Here is a 20969-nt window from a genome sequence, read left to right on the forward strand (position 1 = left end):
GTTTTATAATATGTTATTGTATAACTTGTTCTAATTCTGCTCATTTCACTTTGCATCAATTCATACAAGTCTTCCCAGGTTTTTTGAAACTGTTCCCTTCATCATATCTTACAGCACAACCACATTCTATCACATTTATATACCACAATTTATTCAGCCATTCTTAACCTGATGGGCATTTCCTCAGTTTCAAATTCTTTGCTACCATAAAAAGAGTTGTTATAAATATTTTTGTACATATGGACCCTTTTCCTCCTTCTTTGATCTGTCCAGGAGATGGATCTAGTAGTAGTATCTCTGGGTCAAAGGGTATGCACAGTTTAATAGCTTTTTGGGCATGGTTCCAAAACGCTTTCTGAAGTGGTTGGACCAGTTCACAGCTCCACCAACAGCGCATTAAAGTACCTGTTTTCCCACAAGAGCTGTGGTATTCTTGAAGCACCAAATATAATCTATAAAACTTTAACACATATAGAGCAAAAAACATCATAGGTTTCTATAGCAGTCTTTTCTCAAAGATGATGAAGTGCTCAGAAAAAGAAAGAAATGCTTTTCAATAAATCCCTTAAAATCATTAATATTTAAAGCTCCTCAGAGGCTTCAAGGAGGCTCTCAAGGAACACTAAGGAAGGGTATTGGTCATTGCAGAAAAAAGCCACCCTAAACAAAGCTGTTAGGGAAACTGAGATTATAGAAATTGAAATCCAGAGCTGTAAAAGAACAATAGGCCTGAAGACTAAAATCAGAGAGGGAAGGGTTAATTTAAGTTGGAATGAGACCCAGAAAACTATTTCTAGGCCCTCCCCACCCCCAAGATATGATGCTGGAAAAAGTTTCCATATATATAGTGGGAGAACAGAAATAAATGAAGTATTAGAACAAGGGTAGATTAAAAGCAAAGTAATCTGGGTATGAGATGGCAACAGTATTATTCTTTCTCTGGTTACTTATAAAGAAAACAGCCTTCAGGGGAAGAAGTGGTCCTAATGGGGAGCTGGGAATGAGCAAAAAAAGGCTATTTAGTCACCAACTGCTTTGGTAATAACAATGGCAAGAAATGGTTTTTGTATTCCAAAGGGAGGTCAGGAAAAGAATGAACTCAACCTAGGCTAGAAAACTGCTAAGGTTCCTTGTGGCCCTACCGTTCTTCTGCTTTCCTGGTAACAAGGAGCTATTTATAATATTGCCTAGTCAGTTCCTTAAGGTAAGGGATGAAAAGCTTCAAGGTAGGTTCATTGTTAGGTATCTTGATTCAAAGGGCTTTATAAACTTCCTAAGACAATCAGGATGAAAAGGATTAACCTTACCTAGTGACCTTTCATTTTTTTGGCACTTGTCTAGAACTATTTCATTCAATCAGACAGCCGGATTGGTTAACGTGGCCATTAAGACTAGAACAATCTAGAAATGTCTAAGGTTGTCATCTGCTCAGTATTTGTCTGAACAAACCAGAAATCACCATGTCTGTTCAGATAGTCTTTTGTAAAGTCCAAATAGTTAGTACCTGCTTTTTCATATGCCATCATTATTAGGTTTTTTTTGCCCGGTCTGGGAGGGCAAAAGTGAGGGATTGAATGTATGTACAAAAGCTATTCTCTACATTTGTAAAGAATGCTACTGATTGATTGAGACTGTATGAATACATACGGTTAAACAAGCCATAGCTTGTCAATCCTTTTCCTGGCATATGCAGAATTCTTTGATATATGATTGCAGCTGCTAATGACAAAAGCTGTGGGTTGCTTGTCATTCTCCCTGTTGGCCCTATGCCTTTGACCAGACAGTCAGCCCATTCCAGATTGCTTCATGCTATGTCTCTAGCTATGTGCTGGCAGCCTTCATGGAGGTCATGTGGACAGAAACTCTTTCAGCACATCTTTGAAGAGTACCTTCTGCCTATTCTATAAGGTTGACCGTCTTTCCTCCACATACTAATTTTAAAAAGGGGCCTGGAATCCAAGATGGTAATGGTCTCAGGGGCAATCAGCAAGGCAGTCCTCATTATTTCACTGCTTTTTAGAGTCAGTAACGATCGGGAGCTTTAATGGGAATTTAGTGAAGAAAAGGATAGACACTGTGACAATGCTGAGCATGTTTTAAGAAAGAAGAACAAGAATATGTTGTTCAGTTTGCCCCTGCACTGGACATAGTCACCCCTTAATAAACCTTTGTAGCTTCCATTCTCACCTCCACTTGGAAATTCTCCCTTCTGATCCCTGGCCATCTGCTTTCTTTAACAAATACCTATTAATGCTTACTATGTACACTGCTCTGAGCAAGCTATTGTCTCATAGATGGTGGTGGTTGAAGAGGAATAAACTGTAAATTATTTGGAAAGAGCCAACGCACAAGAATATGGCTACCAATGTTTTGTGGCTTTTTAATATCAGAGAAAACTGTCACATGAAAGTCTGTGGTCAAAACTGCATGAAATATTTTACTACTAGACATTCAATTTACCAAATGCCAGACAGAAACAGACAGTGAAACAAATTCCTCAGGGTCTTGTGGTTGAGATCCTTGTTTTAGGGAAGGGTTGGACTATAGTCTCTTGCAACTGAAAGATTCTATGGGTCTACATAGGTGAATCATGAAAACCATTTTATGCTACAGTTTTACCAGAAGCAAACTACAAAAGTCAGTTCAAAGGGCAGTTTAGGAATAGAAATATCCATTTAATATACTTACCAATCCGCTACGGTAACATTAGATTCTAAAATTTAATTAAGAATTTAATTTAATTTGATGACAAACTAAAGGGAAAAAAATTTACTCTTTGAAGCTAGAGTAGCAACCAACCAGTGCAACTGCCTGAACTTCTACAAGGTTTGCTGGCAAATTTGCTACATTATTTTAGAAGAGCTTTCTTCCCAAATCTAAATCTAAAACCTGATTATGGCAAAATTCAACTTGAACAACACATGCTTAATGAACTTCCTGAAAAGTCTGGTACAGTTTAAATTAAGAGAAAATATACAACTAATCCCTGTGCTCCTTCCTGATTGACAGTGAAGCCAATAGTCTCTTTAGCTGGTGGAAAAGAGAGAGGAGCTCACTTAATATTATGATAACTGGAGATCAGTAAAGTGGAAAGGAAATGTAGAAGAGTTTCATTCAGTAGCACAAAAGCTACCTGAATGAGGAAACAATCTTTCAGCTACCTAGTAAGCTGTCACCAAGTGATGGTCTCTCTAAACTGTAGTTGTTTCTATGCAACATGGAAATGGAATTCCTAAAATCTAGAGTGAAAATTCAAAGTGATTTATTAGGTTTAAAAAAAACCCTACAATAATATTGTGTCACATAAGGAATTTCTGAAAATGACTACAAACTACCACTGCAGACAATCTTAAGGTATTTACATTACAGACACCAAATCTCAAGACATTTTCCCCCCTAAATTAAGCAGACAGAAAACAGGCAAGGAAGTCAAACACATATATTCCTCTGTCTTGTCTGTAAAGCGACATCTGTATAATATGTTCTATACTCTTGCCAACAATCATAGCAATAAAACATAGCACACAACATAAAACTGCCAAGAAAAGAGAAATTCAGAGGACACTCTGCTCAAAACTTCAAAGCTGCAAGGTAGAGACTGTTTTAGAGACAAAGAGGTTTGGAAAAAACCCAGAGAAATGTGAACTGGGATAGGAATATAAAAATTTGGCTGGTGTGAAATGTAATATAGAATATAGCTCCTATATTGATTGGACAGCTGAAAACTTGTGGTACTGTGTCATGTACAAAGTGAAAAAAACTCAACTGAGCCAATCAACTAGGTGTACAGCTAAAACATTGCTGGGGGGGGGTTTAATCATAATAACAACAGTAGCTAATATTTATATAGAACTTTAAGGTTAGCAAAATGCTTTACAAACATTATCTCATTTGATCTTTACAACAACCTTGGGAAGTAAGTCTGATTATCATCCCTATTTTACATATAAGGAAACTGAGGCAAACAAGGTAAGTGACTTGCCTAGTTTTCAGGGCTAGTAAGCTTGTAATTGTCTGATGTAGACTCTGAGCTCAGGTCTTCCTGACTTCAGGTCATTGCTCTATTCCACTACATCACCTAGCTACACGGGTAGTACTTGTTAATTCACCAGTCTAAATATTGTTGCAAGGCTCCGCTATGCAGGACTGTAGGAAGGCCAGAACTACTTAGGGCCCATTGGACAGGGAGAAACCTACCTAAGGCTTGTTAGATAGGGGGAAATCAACACGGGAATGTTCCGGCAAAGCTCGGTAAATAGTCAGCAGGTGAATGGATAAAGGGGATTTCAGCAGAGTCCCACTCCCCTAAATGTTTTTTTTAAGGAAAGAGAGCAAGAAGGAGTCCAGGGTCTTTAGTAACAATACCACATAGCAGATTAGTGCCCAAAGGCGACATCGCTGCTGCCAAGATTTTGACATTAATATAGAGTAATAATCCTCAAGAGGATAAAACAGAGTAGTGGCTAGGAATCAATGCTTTTATCCCTTTGTTATAAGCACTAGCAACTCTCTCTTTCCTTAGTAGACCTCAACCAAAAAGCTCTGATCAAATCATTACACAACTTCATCATAACATTTCCCCATCATCTTTGTTAATGTTATTATAGTGGAGTTTTGACATGATTAGTGATTTTTAGGTTTCATGTGACTCAGGTTAATAAAGGTCTTGTTCTATGTGACCCACATTCTGCTACCTTCTGGATTCCTGGACTCCTTCCCCGCTCAGCTCACATTCTGCTTTTTGCTAGGGCCTTCCTTCTGAGATTCCCTCCCATCACTCTGGATATACAAGGTTGTTTTTGAGTTGTTTCTCTCAGAATGTGAGCTCCTTGAGGGTAGAGACCTGGTTTTTGCCTTTCTTTTTACGTATAGCACTCAGCACTGTGCCTGGAACATAAAAAGCCTTAATAAATGCTTGTTGCCTGACTGACCAGCCATTTCAATTCCCACTGGGAACACCATGAGTGTGATAAATTGCCATGATGTTTCTACACTATCCTCCAAGTAGCCTGCAAATCAGTGCCCTCCAAACCCTTTTGATTATGGACTCTATCAGTAAATTTTTGAGCATATGCTCCTAATATATGTATATTTATTTAGAAATTACATATTTATGCTATTGTACTCATTTATTATGTATATTATAAAGCACTAGGGGCAGGGATTGGACCTGTGATTTCGTAGATATAGGAACTCCCAGGGGAGGAAACACCCCTTCCTAAGGCAGACTGGAAACTTTTTTGGCAACTCATAGTCTTAGAGAGTTGCCTGGCACAGACATGTCAGACTTGGGACCATGCAGCCCACAGCACTCCAGAAGGCAGGCTGAACCAGATTAAAATGTTTCATTGGGAAATACTGGGTAGAAGGGTTCTTCTCAAGGGGCTTCAGCAAGAATGCCCCACTCTCCCTCCAATGGCCAGAAATCTCTTCCTTCTCAACTTGTTTAATAATTTACAGATGATCTTTGGGGTACACCCGAGTTTCTTCAGCCTATTCAAACGTGATTCTTATACAAGGTCCCTCCAGGCCTTTCAGCACTTAGTTTAAGGTAAAATGGTTGATACAAATTCTCAAATAGTTAAGGTATGATGGCATTGTCTGTTAGGGGTGGTGGGTTATACTTAGAACTAGGTAACATCACCGGCCAGTCCACTTAGCCAAGCACTCATAAACTACAAGATGCTGTAATACACTGAAAGTGAATGAAGAATGAGAGTAAACTCCTCAACAATGTGGGGCTGCCACTCTTTCTTCAGGACAGCTGGTGCACTGCATGTGACAAATGACTGTCATATAGATCAAGGGAGGGTACCAGAGTCAATCTGTACATTAAATATTAGTAAAATTTATTTTTCCCTTAAAAAAATAACAATAAATAGAGATGCTAGCATTCTCTTCTGACAACCCAATGGACCATCTTGTGCAAACCCAACACGACTATGGAGGGAATTTCTGTTCAGATGTAGTCTGGAATAGATGGTCTCTAAAGTCCTTTCCAATTCTGAGATTCTGTACTAAAACCATAAATGGCCACTTTTCATAAATTCAAATAGTGGCAACACCATCCACTGAGTATATTAGAGTGGGTTTTGGGAATGTGAGGTTCCTTCTCAGGGCTGCCATCATTTACTACATCTACTTTGCTATATGGTAAGTGGGGTTATTTACCATAAAATCACAAGGAGTGACTGGGAAAGAAAAGAAATCCAAAGAGGATTTTTAAAAAAATACTTTATTTTGAAGGATTTTTTCTGTGAGGAGGAATTTCATAGACTTTATTTCACTTGGTCTAAAGTACCTTTTAATAAGAAAAATCACTCATGCTAATGTTGTAGGGAAAGATATGAGAGGAGCTAGAGAGATCTGGGTAAGAGAGTGAGAGAAGGCATTTATAACAATGCAAATAATGAAAAATGGAGATGATCTGAAAAATAATCATTTCTCTGCTATTAAGTGAATTCACAGGATAATAACCTGATCTATGATATATGACCTCCTAAAGTGGCATTTGCTCAAAGCCTGGTTCAACAGGCTAGAATGCATTTTTTAGCCGCAAATTACTGTACAGCCAGCTGGCTACTGTTCCAAGAATCTGTCTAGACTTCACTGAGGCAGCAAAGTTGGCTATATACAAATGCTATTAAAAAATAAACTCCCGTTTTCTCCAAGAAAGAGAAGATGAGACCTAATGGAGGTAATTAGGCCAAATTACAGCAAAGCAAAAACAAGTAGAAATTGGTTATTGCATTAAGTAGTACAGTCAAATAGTAGTACAGGAGCATTGTGCTTACAAAACTTCTTGATAATATAAATTTGCTATGAAAGAAAAGAGGGACAATGTCATATATCCTAACAGAAGGAAAGAACTTCCTTAGCTCTGTTTGATTCCAGGCATGAGTCATATCTGATAGCCAATCATATAGTTAATGCCTGCCATTCCACTACTGGCTTCATGAGACCTATCTCTGTAATCAGAGCTTAAAACAACATTAAATTGTAGTCCCATAAAATCTTAAATAGCAAAGAAATATCCTTCATATAGGGCTGTCCCAAATTTCATTGAGCTAATAATTATCAAATCAAGCTACATAACTTTTCTGTCTTCTAAAATACTTTCTCACACACTCTCAACTAACTTAACCCACCGGCAAGTGGATCCAGAACAACTTTCCAGAGAGACAGGAGGGCTAACCTTCCATTTGTCCCTAAACCTTCTTATCTGCCTTTCATTTTCCAACCAAACCTTTATTTATGTTTCCAAATCTTCCAAACCCATTATTCAGCCTTCCTTTACGTTTCCACCATAAGACAGAGTAGCTCGTAAGTTAGTAATTTTACTGACATAACTGTTTGTACTGGAATCCCAGTCTAGCTTAAACAAAGCAAAGAGGTCAATGACTAACCTCACAGGTTGATGGATTTGTGTCCCTGTTTACTCATTCTGGAGGAAAGGGACACTTTAGGAATTAAATTTTATACACACTGATAAGCTATAACTATTGCTTAAAATCACAAAAAAAATTTTTTCAAAACATTTCTAGAATTATTTTCCTTCTTTAAAAACAGTTTAAAATTTATCGTGATGTTAAAAAGGAATACTCACTAAACTTTTCTGAAGAAAATTATTTAGGTTTTAAAATGATAGACATCTATTTCTTTCTTCTTAAAGCAAATTAACCCTTAAACACTGGAATTCATTAACTAAGTTGGTGGAAAATGTCCTCATTCTCAAGTATTATACAGAATTCCTAGATTTTTTTAAAGTTCCTTAGTCAAAAGGTGTTGTCGTGGGAAGGACACTTAGTTTCTATAAATTACATACCCAATTAAATTAGCCTTATCACAATAACAAAGTTTACCAGGACTTTAAAAACTTACTTCATACGAATTCCTCTACACAAGACAAAAAAATTCATAGCTAGACGGTGCCAAGAGTCCTTGTTTCAGTTAACAACCTCAATTTTCTTAATTAAGTACAATTCTTAATCTAACAACATCTCAATTATAACAAAAATTGTTTTTCTTCAATATTGCTGATACATATGTTTGCTAAATTACACAATTTAGAAATGTAACAATGCCCAAAATATTATTATGTATTCAAACTTGAAGCAATCCATTTTCAATTTAGGTAAATGCATTTCTAAATCTCCTTGCACAGAGAATCTTTCGCCTCATCATCTGAAACTATAACCTTAAACCACCATATATATTCTCATGGTAAACAAGATTTCACATGGAAAATCTGTTCTCATAGTAAATATCAGTATTATTAATTATTACTTGTTATAACCAAATATAACAGCTTCAAATTGTCAAATTTTATCACATCCCTTAAAAACCCAATTCACATATATCAAAATCAGATTAGAATTGCTTCTCAGATTTCACAGTTTATGAGAATTTTAGAAATACAGAAACAATAAATTTCAGATGACATCAATTGCATTTCCAAATTACCACATACAGAAATTATTCAACTTACTACTTTTGGTATTTAAAAACCACTTCAAAAGTTAACAGTTACATTTAAATTAGAGAGATAGTAATAATGTTATGTCTAACATATACCAGACATTATGCTAAACATTTTACAATCATTATATCATTTTGACCCCATAACAACCACCCTTACTATTTTTGCCTTTAGAAATCAGGAAACAGGTCAAACAGAGATAAAACACAGTTCTGCAATTGGAACAGAGAAGTGTGAAGTTATCTAAAGCAGAGGCTGGTATCCCAGTGGTGACAGTTCTGGGAGGCAGGGATTTTAATGGTTCTAACTTTTTACTCAAGTAAACTTCACTTTTGTGTTCACTCCTTAAAAACTTTTTGAAAGTGAGAACTTTGAATTTGTCAGTCAAAGGTGAGTGGACTCTGGAAAAGATCAGTGGCTCCTTGTCCCTTCTCCTTGTACTGGGGAGCTCAAAGTGTCTCTTTTCAGATCTGTGCATTTTCCCAATTTGCCTTAGTGCCAAATAGTATAATAAATTCTGATTTAGGAGTAACACATTTCATTTAAATTTAAGGGAAAAGTTTCCCGCTTTCTTTCTTATCTCTCTTCACATTCCAAATTGGCCAGATTTGGAATGGGGAGAGGGAGAGAGAGAGAGAGAGAGAGAGAGAGAGAGAGAGAGAGAGAGAGAGAGAGAGACAGAGAGAAAGAGCATTTTCCAACAACTTCCCAAAAGTTTCCAAACCCTTTTTACTCTCAAAACCTCTATTCACATAACTTAAACAACAAAAACATTTTTCTCTCTCTTTCTCTCTATCCCTCCCTCCCACTCCTCCGAAGAGCCTGCAGTCAGGGAGGGAGAGAAAAACAGAGACAGTGGACATTACAGGGTGTCAGATTACACACTCACACAGAAACACAGATACAGACAGACACGGACACAGTGATACAGAAATCTAAAAGCTTTTTTCCCTTTCCCTGGGAGAGCTTTCCTCAAAGCACCAGGAAAAATCCATTCTCCCCACCTAGATAAAATATTTTAAGAGCTCTTGTCTATGGCCATTTTCCTTTCTATTTTGCTCCAAAGCAATGGGTTTTAATTGCCCTTTCCCTTTATACTTGTGTTGTTCATTCCAATTTTGCAACTGATTGACTAAGGATCTACAGGTACCTCACACCTGCGCTCCGACTGTGCAGACTTTGATTTTCCTTTCCCCATAATTTACAAGGGCCATCACCACACCCTCCAAGTTCAGAAGAACTTAGCCAAATGGGGAAGGTCACCCACTCCCCCAGAGTCCCCCATGAAGCCTCCTTGTGAGCGTTCTTTCCCTTGGGGTTTCTATCCTGCCCTAATTTGGTTGGGAGCCGTCACCGCACTCCCCTAGTCTTAGACTCAACAGATAACCCCCAGACCTCCGAGTGCTTATCTCTGGAGAGTATCTGTACTTTTTTATGACTCTTTCACACAGGCCTGGCTGGCTTTTTTTTTTAAACTTTAGAATGTGGGAGCCCTAGCATAGCTTCTGTTGCTCTGAGTCCCTCTCTTTGGGATTTTCCCTCAACCAGGCAGAGCTCCACACTGGGACCAGGAGTCCCCTAATAAATTTTGGGTGCACACTGGATCCTGCTCCCTGGCGAGGAGACCCCCCTCAATTAAGGGGAATCCCGGAATGAGCCCCCCCCAAACTGTGTTGATCAGAAGACCACTGACTCAAGTAAACAAAAAAAGAGGTTTCTCAGGTTAGGAAAAACGGAAGCTTTATTTGATCAAATCTCATGAGAGTTGGGCATCTCTCTCACTACCAGGGCCGACTAGCAGTGATGGGGGCGGGGGGCGGTGGGGAGAAGGCAAGCAGGGAGATATATACCCTTGTACAAACAATTCCAAAAAATCCCACAGACTCAAATTCATCCCATTTCCCCTTTCTCTAAATATTGATTCTCAAACATTTTATATATATATGTATGTATATATATTCCCTGTGAAGCCTTCACACTTTATTCTGTCACTACCTCACACAGGATAGAAAGAGAAATTCCATTTAAAGTTACTGTAGACATTAAAAAATATTTGGGAGAGCAGACATCTTGTGGCTGTGTCGTAAGCGTGAGCCCCATAGGGCCGGGGAGGCACCAGCTACAGCTTGAGGGAGGCCCCGGGCCCTCTGTACATGTGCCTGTGTCGGGCGGAGCCAGTGTGAGAAGAGAGATCCCCTCCCCCAAAACCCCTCCCTGCTGCCCAGGATAATCAGAGTTTTTGGCCGGACCCTTCTGCCTACCAAGAGAGTGCCAAGTCAGGTGGAAAGAAGCACACACCGTGGCGCTGAAACGGATTAATAAGGAACTTAGCAATTTGGCCCGTGATCCTCCAGCACAGTGTTCTGCAGGTCTAGTTGGGGATGATATGTTTCATTGGCAAGCCACAATGGGGCCTAATGACAGCCCATATCAAGGTGGTGTATTCTTTTTGACAATTCATTTCCCTACAGACTACCCCTTCAAAACACCTAAGGTTGCATTTACAACAAGAATTTATCATCCAAACATTAATAGTAATGGCAGCATTTGTCTCGATATTCTAAGATCACAGTGGTCTCCTGCTTTAACTATTTCTAAAGTTCTTTTATCCATTTGTTCGCTGCTATGTGATCCAAATCCAGATGACCCCTTAGTGCCAGAGATTGCACGGATCTATAAAACAGACAGATAAGTACAAGAGAATATCTTGAGAGTGGCCTCCGAAGTATTCCATGTAATGCTACCTTAAAGTCAGAATAACCTGCATTATAGCTGGAATAAACTTTAAATTACTGTTCCTTTTTTGATTTTCTCATCGGCTGCTCCCCTATCAGACCTCATCTTTTTTAATTTTATTTTTTGTTTACCTCCCTCCATTCATGCACATGCTCGTCTGAGAAGACTTAAGTTCTTCCAGCTTTGGATAATAACTGCTTTTAGAAACCGTAAAGTAGTCACAAGAGAACAATTGCCCAAGATTCAGAATCTTTTTTAAAAAAGTGGAGCATGTGTATTATGTGGCCAATGTCTTCACTCCAACTTGGTTATGAGACTAAAACCATTCCTCACTGCTCTAACAGATGCTGAGGATACCATCTGAGGGGGAGGGAGATGGATGCGAAATTGTCATATCAAAGGGAGCAACATTACTGTAGCAGCATCCATCTTGCTTAAGCCTTCCACTGTTAGAGATGTGAGGTTTCATGATATACTTTATGCTCATAACTGATGTGGTTGGAGAATTGGTACTGAATTTATAGCATCAGCAGAACAGAAAATGTGATGTATTTTATGCATGTCAATAAAGGAATGACTCGTTCTTGTTCTACAGAGAATGGAAATTGGAAGTCAAACACCCCTTGTATTCCAAAATAGGGTCCTGAACTTTTTGTAATTTTCATTTAAATTTTGTTAGGAGGCTTGGAGCTATTAGTTAATCTATCTTCCAATACACTGTTTAATATAGCACTGAATACATGATGCAAGTTGTCAATGGATGAGTGATCAACTGATAGCTCTGCTAGTAACTGATTTATTTTTCTTCAATAAAGTTGCATAAAGCAATGGAAAAAAATATTTGGCGGTCGACCTGCCAAAACAAACCCAGGAACTATATAAATACAATTGTGAAACACTTTCCACACAAATAAAGACACATCTAAATAATTGGAAAACATTAGTTGCTCATGGGTAGGCTGAGCTCATATAATAAAAATGACAATTCTACCTAAATTAATTTACCTATTCAGTGCCATGCCAATCAAACTACCAAAATTATTTTATAGAGCTAGAAAAAATAAAATTCATCTGGAAGAACAAAAGGTCCAGAATATCAAGGGAATTAATGAAAAGAAATGCTAGGGAAGGTGGCCTAGCCATACCAGAGCTTAAATTGTATTATAAAGCAGCAATCATCAAAACTTCTTGGTACTAGCTAAGAAATAAGAGTGGTGGATCAGTGGAACAGGTTAGGTACACAAGATACAGTAGTCAATGACTATAGTAATCTATTGTTTGATAAACCCAAAGACTCCTGCTTCTGGGATAAGAACTCACTATTCGAGAAAAACTGCTGGGAAAACTGGAAAACAGGATAGCAGAAACTAGGCATAGACCAACATCCTATACCATATACCAAAATAAAGTCAAAATGGATATACGATTTAGATATAAAGGCGGGTACTATAAGCAAACTGAGAGAGCAAGGAATAGTTTACTTGTGATATTTATAGAGGGAAGAATTTATGACCAAACATGGGATAGAGAACATAATGAAATGCAAAAAGGATAACTTCGATTACATTAAATTGAAAAGTTTTTGCAACCAAGATTAGGAGGGAAGCAGAAAACTGGGAAAGAATTTTCACAGCCAGGGTCTCTGATAAAGGCCTTATTTCTAAAAATACATAGAGAACTGAATCAAATTTATGAGAAGATAAGTCATTCCCCAATTGATAAATGGGCAAAGGGGGGGCGGAGCCAAGATGGCCGCATGAAGGCAGCGTCTTACCGGAGCTCTCTCACAAGGTCTGTCAGATTCCCGTAAAAAAGTGAATTTGAACAGATTTGAGAGAGTCAGAAACCGCGAGCAGTCTGCGTGGGGCCAATTTCTGAGATGGGAGAGTCTGAAAGGCTGAAGACACGATCCTGTAGGCTCAGAGAGTGCTTGGCTGCGGAGCTGCTCCAGACCAAAGCGGAAGCGGCCAGCGGGGAAATCCACGTGAGAGACAGACGGGGAGAAAGCTGGGCACCCGAAACCGGCGGAGATCCCCAGGACTCCCAACACAGGACGGCAGTCTGCGGGAGCGACGAGAGGCAGCGCAACGCCACCGGCCGTGAAAACACCCACTCCTGACGCTTGCAAAACCCAGGAACTCGACTTCTTGAACTTCCGGAAGACTCAATGGCCAGGTAAAAGGCTCTAATCCCTCCCCCCCTCACCCAGAGAATTCCTCGGGAAAAAAAAAAAGAGAACTGAAACAGAGGAGAAAGTAGTGGTGCCTCACAGGACAAATACTAGAAGCTCATTAGTCCCAGATGGGCAGAGTCGGCAGGGGTCAACACCGGGAGCCCAGATGTAATCTTGCTCCCCCAGGGGAAGCGTCAGTCATCAGCTCAAACAACAAACAGCTGAGACCATTGCTGAAAAGCAAGTGCTGGAGAGCACCTATAGGGAGTGAGATGCCAGGGAGCCAGACCCCTCCCCCACACCTCAGGAAACTGAAAGTTATAATTCTAGACTCACAAGCCCCAGAATAAGAAAGCTGGGACAGAGAGCCCAAAGCTAGAAATTCGGGGTAAAGCCAGCAAAAGGCAAACCAACATGAAGAAGAACTCAAAAAAACCGAGGACAATAGATTCTTTTTATGGAGACAGGCAGGATCAAAATACCAATACAGAAGAGGATGGTAATGACACTATAGAAGTGTCTGATACCTCAAAAGGTAATGTGAACTGGTCTCCAGCCCAAAAAGCATTGCTGGAAGAGCTAAAGGAGGATTTTAAAAACCAAATTAGGGAGGTAAAAGAAAACATGGAAAAAATGGAAAAGTCCCTAAAGAATAAGATTGGCAAAATGGCTACGGAGATACAGAATCTAAAGAGAGAAAATGACACCCTGAGAGGTAAAATCAACCAAATGGAAAAGGAGACTCAAAAACAAAATGAAAACACTAACTCATTAAAAATTAGAGTTGAGCAAGTGGAAGCTAATGAATCTATGAGGCACCAGGAAGTAGTAAAACAAAATGTAAAGAATGAAAAAATAGAAAATAATGTGAAATATCTGATTGGCAAAACAACTGACCTGGAAAACAGATCCAGGAGAGACAATTTAAGAGTTATTGGTCTACCAGAAATCCACGATGAAAAAACGAGCCTTGACAGTATCTTCGAAGAAATTATCAAAGACAACTGCCCAGAGGTCCTAGAACCAGAGGGCAAAATAGTCATTGAAAGAATTCACCGATCACCCCCTCAAAGAGATCCCAAACTGAAAACACCAAGAAATATTATAGCCAAATTTCAGAGCTATAAACTGAAGGAGAAAATACTGCAAGCAGCCAAAAAGAAGCAATTCAAATATCGTGGAACTACAGTTAGGATCATGCAGGATCTCTCAGCTTCCACATTAAAAGACAGGAGAAATTGGAATATGATATTCTGAAGGGCAAAGGAGCTGGGACTACAACCAAGGATCAACTACCCAGCAAAACTAAGCATAATTTTTTAGGCAAGGCGATGGACATTCAATGAAATAAGGGAATTCCAGATCTTCCTGATGAAAAGGCCAGAACTCAATGGAAAATTTGATCTCCAAATACAAAACTCAAGAGAGACATAAAAAGGTAACCTGGGGGAAAAACCCCACAAACCTAATTAACCAATAAGGCAGGTTGTTTACATCTTTATGTGGGATTATATCATCTTATGTGTGTTTTATATGTATGTGTATATGTATATATATATGTATATATATATATGTGTGTGTGTATATATGTGTGTGTGTATATATATATATGCGCATGTATGCATGTGTATATATGTATATACATATATAAGTCAGTCTTGAGAATGGTACAGCTATTTTGACAATTGAAAGGGATATACATAGGTTGTGAATGCCTGTATAAATTAACTGATGTAAAGATATAAAATATAAGTAAGAGATATAAAGGGAGGGCTATGAGAGGAGCAGTAAGGAGGTAGTAGAAAAGGGTAAATTACACCAAAAGAAGTGGCACAAAAACATATTATAGTAGAGGGAAAGAAGGGAGGGAGAAGAGCAGTATTTGTGTTTTACGGTCATCTGATCTAGTTCAAGAAGGGAATAACATACCCTGATAAGTTTAGAAATCTAACTTGTCCTACGGGAAGTGGGAGGGGAAGGGGGGAAAAAGGGAGGGGGGTGGTCAGAAGGGAGAGGAGAAGTAGCAAGTGGGAAACGGTAAGATAAGGGAGGGGAATAAAGAGGGAGGGTAAACTGAGGAAGGCGGCGGTCAAAGGCAAAACTTTGTTGAGGAGGAGAAGGGGAAAGGGAGAAATAAAAGCATAAACAGGGGGAAATAGGATGGAGAAAAAGACACAGATAGAAATCATAACTCTGAACGTGCAGGGGATGAACATTCTCATAAAACAGAAGCAGATAGCAGAATGGATTAAAAACCATAATCCTACAATATGCTGTTTACAAGAAACGCATTTGAAACGGGGGGATACACATAGGGTAAAGGTAAAAGGCTGGAGTAAAATATATTGTGCCTCAGCTAAAGTAAAAAAAGCAGGTGTAGCAATCCTAATCTCAGACAAAGCAAAAGTAAAGATAGATTTAATTAAAAGAGATAAGGAAGGACACTACATCCTCCTAAAAGGCACCATAAACAATGAAGCAATATCATTGCTTAACATATATGCACCAAGTGGTAAGGCATACAAATTCTTAGAGGAGAGGTTAAGGGAGTTACAGGAAGAAATAGACAGCAAAACTATAATATTGGGAGACCTCAACCTCCCCCTTTCTGAACTTGATAAATCTAACCTCAAAATAAATAAGAAAAAAGTTAAGGAGGTAAACCGAATTTTAGAAAAGGCACATATGATAGACCTCTGGAGAAAACTGAATGGGGATAAAAAGGAATATACTTTCTTCTCAAAAGTACATGGCACATACTCAAAAACTGACCATGTACTAGGGCATATAAACCTCACAATCCAGTGCAGAAAAGCAGAAGTAGTTGAAGCATCCTTTTCAGATCATGATGCAATCAGAATCATTTTTAATAAAGAACCATGGAAAAATAAGCTAAAAACTAATTGGAAACTAAATAATTTAATTCTAAAGAATGAGTGGGCCAAAAAACAAATCAGAGAAACAATTAATAACTTCATTCAAGAGAATGACAATAATGAAACAACATACCAAAACTTATGGGATGCAGCAAAAGCAGTTCTTAGGGGAAGTTTTATATCCCTAAACGCCTACATGAATAAAATAGGGAAAAAAGAGATCAATGATCTGGGCATACAGCTGAAAAAGCTAGAAAAAGAGCAAATTGAAAACCCCCAATTAAATACCAAATTAGAAATACTGAAAATCAAAGGAGAGATTAGTAAAATTGAAACCAAGAAAACTATTGAATTAATTAATAAAACAAAGAGCTGGTTTTATGAAAAAACCAATAAAATTGATAAACCTTTGGCCAATTTGATTAAAAAAAAGAAAGAAGAAAATCAAATTACTAGTATCAAAAATGAAAAAGATGAGGTCACCTCTAATGAAGAGGAAATCAAAACAACAATTAGGAATTATTTTGCCCAACTGTATGCCCATAAATTTGACAACCTTAGAGATATGGATGAATATCTACAAAAACATAAATTGCCCAGGTTAACAGAAAAGGAAGTAAAATTTCTTAATAACCCCATCTCAGAAAAAAGAAATTGAGTATGCTATCAATGAACTCCCTAGGAAAAAATCTCCAGGGCCAGATGGTTTTACAGGTGAATTCTATCAAACATTTAAAGAACAACTAATTCCTATACTTTGTAGACTATTTGGGAAAATAGGTGAAGAAGGAGTCCTACCAAATTCTTTTTATGACACAAATATGGTACTAATACCCAAACCAGGTAGAGTCAAAACAGAGAAAGAAAATTATAGACCAATTTCTCTAATGAATATTGATGCAAAAATTTTAAATAAAATATTAGCAAAAAGATTGCAGCAAATCATCACGAGAATAATACACTATGACCAGGTAGGATTTATTCCAGGAATGCAAGGCTGGTTCAATATTAGGAAAACTATTAGCATAATTGACCATATCAACAACAAAACTAGCAGAAACCATATGATCATCTCAATAGACGCAGAAAAAGCCTTTGACAAAGTACAACACCCATTCCTATTAAAAACACTAGAAAGCATAGGAATAAGTGGAACCTTCCTTAAAATTATAAATAGTATCTACCTAAAACCATCGACAAGAATTATCTGTAATGGGGATAAGCTAGATGCATTCCCACTAAGATCAGGGGTGAAACAAGGATGTCCATTATCACCCCTATTATTCAATTTGGTACTAGAAACTTTAGCTGTAGCAATAAGAGGAGAAAAAGAAATTGAAGGAATTAGAATAGGAAAAGAAGAAACTAAATTATCACTTTTTGCAGATGATATGATGATTTATTTATAGAATCCTAGAGAATCAAGTAAAAAACTACTTGAAATAATAAACCACTTTAGCAAAGTTTCAGGATATAAAATAAACCCACATAAATCCTCAGCATTCCTATACATTACTGACAAAACCCAACAGCAAGAGATAGAAAGAGAAATTCCATTCAATGTTACTATAGACACTATAAAATATTTGGGAGTCTATTTGCCAAGACAAACCCAGGGCCTATATGAACATAACTATGACACACTTTTCACGCGAGTAAAATCAGATCTAAATAAATGGAAAAATATCAGTTGCTCATGGTTAGGCCCAGCTAATATAATAAAAATGACAATTTTACCTAAATTAATCTATCTATTCAGTGCCATACCAATCGAACTACCAAAAAATTATTTTACTGAGCTGGACAAAATAATAACAAAATTCATATGGATAAATGGGCAAAGGACATGAACAGGCAGTTTTCAGATGAAGAAATTAAAGCTGTCTATAGTCATGTGAAAAATGGGTGAGAATTCTTAAATAAACTAATGATAGAGGTGATCATAGAAGGTAAAACAAAGAGTATAATTAAATAAAATTGAAAAGTTTTTGCACCAACAAAATAAATGTAGTTAGAATTAAATAACCATTAACTAAGACAAAAATCTTTGCACCTAGTATTTCTGATTAAGGTTTGATATTGCTTAGCCCAGGGCCTGGTATATAGTAAGTGCTTGACTGATTGTTGATCAGTTGTTGACCTATTGATATACAAGATACACAGAGAACTGATATATATATATATATATGGAACAAGAGCTACTTCTCAGTGGATATGTGGTTGAAGGATATGACTAAGTATCAGAAGAAGGAACGTAAACTATCAACAGCCATATGAAATCACTAACAAGAGAAATGCAAATTAAAACAATGCTTAAGGTGTTACTTTCTATCAGACTGACAAAGGTGACAAAAGATGAATAGTAAATGTTAGACAGTATAAGAAAATGTAGGTATACTAATGCGCTATTGGTGGAGCTACGAATTGGTTCAACTACTCTGAAAAACAATTTAGAATTATGTTAAGAGTCATTAAATTATTCATACTCTCTGACCCAGTGGTAATACTATTAGGTACATATTCCAAGATATCAATGATAGAGGGAATGCTCATATGAATACAAAAATATTTATAGCAATATTTTCTGTGGTAGCAAAGAAATGAAAGGAAATAATACTAGGTAGCATTTATATAATGCTTTGAAGATTTGCAAAGCTCTTTACATACATTACTTTGGCTGATTCTTACAAAAATCAATTCTCACAACAAAAAGGAGCTGTGAAACAGGGCCTACTATTATCCCTGAAATCAAGAAAATTAAGTGACTTGCCTAGGGTTACACAGCTATGCAATGTCTGAGCCAGGATTAAAACTCAGGTCTTTCTGATTTTAAGTCCAGTGCTTTATCCACTATGCAACTTAGGTGGGATGGCTAACCAAATTGTGGCACATGAATGTAATGGAATATTAGTGCATTGTAAGGAATGACAAATATGGAGAACTCAGAGAAACCTGGGAAGACTTGTGAACAGATGTAGGGTGACGGAAGCACAACTAAGAAGCTAGCTTCTATGAGGACCATAATAACATACGTCTATGAAACAAATACAAGATAGGTATCAACAATGGAGTTTAGAGAAGGCACTAGCTCTAATGGGAATCAGGAAAGGCTTCACACAGAAGCAGTGCTTCAGCAGAGTTTTGAAGAGAGTAGGGAAAGATGAGGAAAGAATGCCTTCCAGGCATGGGAGACAGCCTGTAACAAGATGGAGCAATGGGAGATGGAGTGGTCCCACATGAGAAACAGCAAGAAAGCAAGTATACCTAGATTAGTTCTTCCTCTGAATTCTCAGTGCCTAGGCACTGTGGTACCCTGTACGTAGATGACACTGAGAAATTGGTTTGCTGAATTGTTAGTTGTTGCAGTGGAATTATTACATTGTCTGGAAGGTAGGGGGACCTATTAGAGAAGATTAGGACTGAGGACAATAGGGTTCTAGTTCTGGTGCCATCACCATTTCCTAATAGTATTTTAGTCACATAGATCATTCTTGTCCTCTGAAAAGGGGAGTATGACACCCAATGACTTTCATCAAAGATTTGAGAGAATAAAATGAATGCTTACAGATACTTTCAGCACTTTATAGGAAAGACCAATCCAAAAAATTTTATTAATTTAACCAGATGTATTATTAATCAGCCTTCCCAGTCTGTGGGTATTTTTAGATTTCTTAGACTTCCATGTAGCTACTTAGTAAAGCTGCAAATACCTTGGTGCTGGTGCTTAGAAATCAGCCCATTAAAGCTTTTTCTGGAAAACTGATCACACGCCTATACCATTTGTTAGTGCTTAGCCTGTCTCATAGCAGCCAAACTCCAAAAAACGTCTGTTGACAATTTCTTCCGAATCTTTGGCTTTATGTTAAAACAAGAGTTAACTCTCATGTGTTTACATGATTGAGTCATTTTCCATAGTTTCACTTTCCCAGAGAAGACCTTGGAAAATCAGAGTAAAAGAAATCTGCTTTGCCAGGAGTCTTCTGATGCCAATCATATGTGCCAACACATACATGATTAAATGGCTTTTGGGGGGGGATATCTCTGTCTGCTTTCTATCAGCATTCAGGCAGGAAGGGAGAATAGGCCCAATACCTAGAGTTCTTTTGTATCAGAGCAACACCAACTTAATTCTCTTTAGAAACCCCATAGAGAGGGGTGCGAAGATTTCACCTTGAATATTGCCAGCATAGAAGACACTACAATTTCCCTTGGTACTTCATTAGCCTAGTTGCTTTAATAACTTAAAAAGTTTCCCTTAAATTGTTCCCACTGCAGTTTAAACCTCTTATTTTTCACTCAATTTTTACTGATTGATAGGGATGATTGGCTCAGTTCTTTTTTATAGCATGCAATTACAGACTTCCAGAAGGTTATGTCTCCCTTCTGTCTTTTCTGCTAACTCAACATGTCTGGTTGTTTTAACTTTTTTCCCCATGAAAATCAGAAAAACAAGACTGTCATTTCTGCTGTTTTTTTGAATCATCCGATTTATCTCAAAAAACAAAAATAAAAAACCCCAAAACCATGCTATGAGGCAGGCAATGTTTTTAAAAAATTTAAAGGCTGTTGATTTTCTTTAAAATGTTTTATTTAGATGACTTGCTTTTATATCACTTTTATTTCTGAAGCCATCTCTCCCTCAATCCCTTCTAACAAAGTTAAAAAAAAAAGCAGTTCAGCAAAGTCAATTAATATAGGAACATTG

At 37.7% G+C, this 20969-nt stretch overlaps 2 protein-coding genes across 3 annotated transcripts in view; one reads left to right on the forward strand and one right to left on the reverse strand.

Moving 5' to 3' along the window:
* MICU1 (mitochondrial calcium uptake 1) overlaps positions 1 to 20969 on the reverse strand; it is a 271707-nt gene that overhangs the window by 82666 nt on the left and 168072 nt on the right. The gene's annotated exons all lie outside the window — the stretch shown is intronic.
* LOC118827902 (ubiquitin-conjugating enzyme E2 D3-like) lies at positions 10768 to 11171 on the forward strand. Its single transcript, XM_036734252.1, has one exon. It carries the CDS (start codon positions 10866 to 10868, stop codon positions 11169 to 11171), a length of 306 nt encoding a protein of 101 aa, XP_036590147.1. The 5' UTR covers positions 10768 to 10865.

Source organism: Trichosurus vulpecula, chromosome 8 (assembly GCF_011100635.1).
Source record: "Trichosurus vulpecula isolate mTriVul1 chromosome 8, mTriVul1.pri, whole genome shotgun sequence".
Lineage (NCBI taxonomy): Eukaryota > Metazoa > Chordata > Mammalia > Diprotodontia > Phalangeridae > Trichosurus > Trichosurus vulpecula.